This window comes from Microcebus murinus, chromosome 7 (assembly GCF_040939455.1).
Source record: "Microcebus murinus isolate Inina chromosome 7, M.murinus_Inina_mat1.0, whole genome shotgun sequence".
Taxonomy (NCBI): Eukaryota; Metazoa; Chordata; class Mammalia; order Primates; family Cheirogaleidae; genus Microcebus; species Microcebus murinus.
The window spans coordinates 26,372,995-26,377,526 of record NC_134110.1 but is presented as its reverse complement, the minus strand read 5'-3'; the positions used below and the strand labels follow the sequence as shown (position 1 = coordinate 26,377,526).

The following is a 4,532-nucleotide window of genomic DNA, read 5'->3' as shown; positions in this document are numbered from 1 at the left end:
CCCAAGTCCTAGCACCCTGGTTGCTGCCCCGCCCCATGTGCACGCTCCTTCCTGCTAGAGGACTGGTTCTGGGCTGGAGGACTCCTCCTTTCTCTCCCCCAGGCCCCCTGGCCTTCCCTTCTGTGTGGGAGGCCAAATTCCCAGCCTGGGGAGGAGAAAGTGCAAAACATGGCAGTGGGGTGCCTTTCTATGCCTGGTGAGCAGCTGGCTGTGAGCTGGGGGGCCTCTCCTCCTCCCCCAGCGCCCCAAGTGGGCCTCAGTTTGGGACTGTGCCATAGAGGACCAACAGGCCTCTTGAACCTGGGCTTGCCTCCCCCATCAGGACCTTGCTAAGAGGGGGCTCCCAGGCAGGGGGGCAGCCACACCCAGAGCAAGAAGGGGTGGGGACATGTGTTTATTTGAGGCACCAAAGCAGCAGGAGGGCTCCAGTGGGAGTGGGAGGGGGCAGGCAGGGCTAGTTCAATTTAGGGGTGGGAGCCTAGACTGGGAAGCAAGGGGCTGCCCTCAAAGGAGTGCAGTATGGCCAGGGAAGGGGCTCTGTGGGCTTGAGGCTCTGCAGGCTGCTCCCTCCCTCCCTCCCCCAAACACAGCCTCACTCACACCTGCAGAGCCCAGGACCCGCCCATGACCACAGGCCCCCACACTCACAGGCACCCCATCTGGTGCCCTAGGGCTTAGGAAGGGTCCTGTATGTCCACAGGACTCAGTCCTGACCCCAGCACCCTAAGACTCCAGGGACATCCTCGTCCCTTCCCCAGTCCCCTGAGGAAGGTCACATCACTGACCCTGAAAGTGAGGGTAGCTGACCTTACCTGGGCAGGGGCTGTGGCAAGTGTAGGGGGTGGGCCTGACCCTGGGGCCAAGCAGGGTTGTCAGGCACGGTGAGGAGTCTGGGAGGGGCTGGGCTTTCCTTCCTGAGCTAGGGGTGGGGGCACAGGTCCGAGTGGTCAGGGGCCAGGCCTCAGCAGGGCTGGCAGCAGGCTGAGCAGCAACCCCAGAGCCAGCAGGGCGGTGCTGGCCCGCAGCCCACCGTCAGCTGCGCTGAAATTGCACAGGAAGCTCTGGCAGCAATGGGTGCCCACGGACGCCACACCAATATCGACACTTGGGCCAGGACAGATCGGGGAGCAGCCCTTGTTCAGGCTATAGCCAAAGTTCACGGCATTCCCTGTGGGGAAAAACAAGGTTGTGAGGGAAGACAGCCTGACCATGGTTGGGGAGGTGACCAGGCAGGGACAGAGTCTCTGGGCCCCCCTTCAGCACTCACCAATGCCAGCAGCGGCAGACACGGTCACACAGTAGTTGTCCGAGTCAGAGCAGATGGTCGGCTTCAGGCAGTACCAGTTGCTTTTCTGATTCGTGCAGGAGAAGCACATCAGCGAGTGGGCTGCCGAAGGAGGTGACATCTGTGTCATGCCTGGACAAGCTTCCAGCGTCCACTCCCAGGCCTGCCCCTGGCACTCAAACTCAATTATTTGCAGACATTGAGAAACTATTGTAAGCTAGGCCCTGTGCTGGGGACCAAGGAAACACAATGACATCAGACCCTGGCCATCGAGCAGCTCAACTGACACCCAAACACATGGTGACCAGAGTGTGGCCAAGCCAAGACTGAGACCTCCAGTGGGAACAGCCAAGTGACTCACTTCACGGGGGAGAGACAGGAGGTCACATAGGAGCTGTTCCAGAAGGACCCCAGGGCATCTGTTCCGGGGAGAAGGGAGAGAGGGAGTCTAGGAGGGTGCAGCCTTGCAAAGGTCTGGTGGCCCCAAGGGATCTCACCTCGCTCCACATACAGAAGGGCAGCCAGCAGCACCGCCAAGAAGACCTTCATTCTGGAGGGAACAGATGTCCTGTCTAGGAGCTCCAAAGTCAAAGAAGCCTGTCCTGCTCTGGAGAGACACGGCGTGTCAGAGGACCAGGCAACCCCATGCCCAGGACTCTGGCTCACACCAGCACCAGGCTCCAGGGCTGGACAAGGCCTCACTATTCCCAAGGGGCATGTGTCTCATGTTGTAAATGGGGATACAGGGGACAAAGAGGGGCATGGACTTGCCACGCCTACCACAAAGCACAGCACACAGAGGGTTTTCCCACTTCACTCCTAAACTGCCCCTCACTCAGTGCAGGCACCTTCTAGTTGGAGCCTCCTAAACCCGGGGGCCACTAGAGGCCAGGCAAGGAACTGGCCAACATTCTCAGAATCGCACAGAAAAGGTGGCAGAAAGAGTGGACCTGCCCATGTTCCTGGAGGTGAGGAATAGAGGTCAGAAACAATATTAGCCATCTGTACCCAGAACTTTCCTTGAGCCAGCTCCATGCCTTGATTCCAGGCAACTCCCCTAGTGTACAGAGCAGGGGGCTGTACCGGGAGTATGACTCAGGAGGGAGCCTTCCCATTCTTCATGTCATTCAGTTATGAAGACAAGAGCCCCTAAGCATCCGATGCCCCCCACTCTGTGGCTGAGAAACAGGCTCAGAGAGACAAAGCGGTGTGTTTCCAGCCAAGCCAGCAGGAAGGGGCACAGATGAGCCTCAGCCAGGGCATCGTGGGGCCTGCTCCTTGCTGAGCTGCATCAGGACCCCTCCTCGGGCAGAAGCCCAGGCACTGGGTGGAGAAAGAGCCTGGAACACCACCAGCCAGTGTTCTGGTTCTCTATTTCGTATGTGGCGGAGTGCTTAAGGGGGGCCTGCTCTTTCTGCCAGGGACAACCAGTATGGCAGGGGTGGTCTGGGCTTGGGGAGCAGGAGGGCCACTGGAGGGGAAGGAGAATGCCAGGGAAAGATACACTTGGGAAAGGGTTGGCAGAGGCCTCAAAGGGGAAAGCAGCAGGCTAGGCCCAAGACCTGGGCTGACAACATGGAGTTGGGAGAAGGGGCCCCAGATGGCCAAGAACAGTGCCAGGGCCAGCTAGGGCCTCTCCCCGCCTCCAGGCAGCACAAGGAGGAAGGAGTCTCCAACTCCTCCCCCACAAAAGTGAGGTTTTGGTGTGGAGGAGCACTGAGCTGTCTCCAAGGAAGCCCTGGCATGCAGGGCCACAAACAGGTCCAGCTGGCGCTGCCACCTGTCCACCGCAAGGCACCTAACCAAGTGGGCTGCCAGGCGGAGTTAAGGCACTGGCAGAGTGGAAGGCCAGTTAGTAGGGTCAGGCAGGACTGTTTGATGCTTTCAGCTGGGCAGAGGGAGCCAGCAAGCGGTGGGGGCAGTGCCACTTGGGACGCAGGCTCACAAGAGCTGACTCCTGGGAAAGCCAGGCATCTAGTAGGTCCCCAGCCGGCAGGAGAGGAAGGAGCCTCTCCTGGTCTCCTGGGATGGGAAGGGTAAGGCAGTCTACCTCAGGAGGCCTGGGCTCCCAGGCACCTCACTTGCCAGCACCGACGCTGGAACAAAGAGCTTCCGCCCTCTTCCTCCAGGCAGGTTCCAGCCCCCCAGGGTAACCCACCAGGGCAGGTAATTCTCCCCTTCCTGCCAGGAACTTCCTCAAGAACCCGCGCCTCTTCCTCCAGTCAAGAAGGCTGTCCTTCCCTAGTCCCACGTTGGGGAGTCAGGAGTGTCTAGAGTCGGGCGATGGGACCCCGGGAGGTGCGCAGCCCTGGGGAACCCAGCCGGGAGGGCGCTTGGCAGCAGTCGCCGCCCGCTCCCGCCCGAGATCCCTGCGGGGATGGGAACAGAGACTCAGCTCCCAGGGGACGGGCCCGCCAGCAGCCCCCGACCCCAATCTCCCACAGCCCCTCTCCTGCATCTCCGCCTTGCGCCCCTCTCCGGGTCCCCGGCCCCAGTAGGGCGCCTTCTGCCCCACGGTCTGGGCCCGGGAACGCGCGCACCGCGGGGCAAGCCGCCCTGTCCCAGCGCGTCCCCGCAGGCTGCCAGGGCACCCCGGCCTCGGCCCCGCGGACTCACCGCCCGGCGGACGCAGATGCCAGCGGCCTCGAGCGTTTGGGACAGCGGCGGCAGCAGCAGGAGAAGCAGCGACTCCCAGGCAGGCCGCGCGCTGGGCCGATGCAGGGGCGGGCGCCGGGCGGGGCCTGGGGGCGGAGTCAGGGGCCTTCAGGCCGGCTGGGCCCGGGTCCCGGAGGCGCCCATTCCAGGGGACCCGGGACTGCGTCCCTGTTGCGCCAGCGTCCGCCCCTCTGCCCCGGACTCTGACCGGCGCCTGGCGTCCACCACCGCGCGCTGGGCTTCCCAGTTGCCACCTGGACCCCCTCCAGCTTCCTGTGACAGAGGGAGTGGCTGAAGCCGGGAGAGGAGCTGAAAGCCCTCTGAACGTCCCAGCGAGGTGGGGTCTGAGGCATGGCGGGTCCTCCCACCCGCCCTGCTGTGCACCCGGCCGGTCCTTCTCGTTTTCTTGAGGGTGGTGACATCGCGGGACAGACCTGGCGAGGTTGGACAGGTGACCAGGTCAGTGTGACAGTCACTGACATCTCGTTCTGGCCAGGGGGCGGAGGGCGATTGGTGCTGCCACGCAGCCGGGAGGCCCATAGGTAACCAGACGCATTTGGGGGCTGAGCACAGAAGGGACGACGGAGCAGAG

The 4,532-nt window shown here is 62.6% G+C and overlaps 1 protein-coding gene across 2 annotated transcripts; it reads right to left on the bottom strand.

The window, feature by feature from the left end:
• Nucleotides 1–378: 378 nt before the first annotated feature.
• On the bottom strand, nucleotides 379–4,156 carry LY6E (lymphocyte antigen 6 family member E). Of its 2 annotated transcripts, none has more exons than XM_012752934.3 (4): nucleotides 3,902–4,156; nucleotides 1,783–1,887; nucleotides 1,268–1,387; nucleotides 379–1,168 (listed from the first exon to the last, which is right to left on the bottom strand). In XM_012752934.3, the coding sequence occupies exons 2-4, from the start codon at nucleotides 1,832–1,834 to the stop codon at nucleotides 948–950; spliced, it is 393 nt and encodes a 130-aa protein (XP_012608388.1). In that variant the 5' UTR covers nucleotides 1,835–1,887; nucleotides 3,902–4,156; the 3' UTR covers nucleotides 379–947. The 2 variants fall into 2 exon arrangements, with proteins under 2 accessions (XP_012608388.1, XP_012608387.1); XM_012752933.3 differs by having other exon boundaries at nucleotides 1,783–1,892; nucleotides 3,902–4,155.
• Between the last annotated feature and the right edge of the window lie 376 nt (nucleotides 4,157–4,532).

Coding starts and splice junctions, on each gene's coding strand:
- LY6E (XM_012752934.3), bottom strand. CDS start 1,834: ATGAAGGTCTTCTTGGCGGTGCTGCTGGCTGCCCTTCTGTATGTGGAG. Junction 1,388..1,782: donor CCTTCTGTATGTGGAGCGAG/GTGAGATCCCTT, acceptor CTCCTTCGGCAG/CCCACTCGCTGATGTGCTTC. Junction 1,169..1,267: donor GTCTGCCGCTGCTGGCATTG/GTGAGTGCTGAA, acceptor TTTTCCCCACAG/GGAATGCCGTGAACTTTGGC.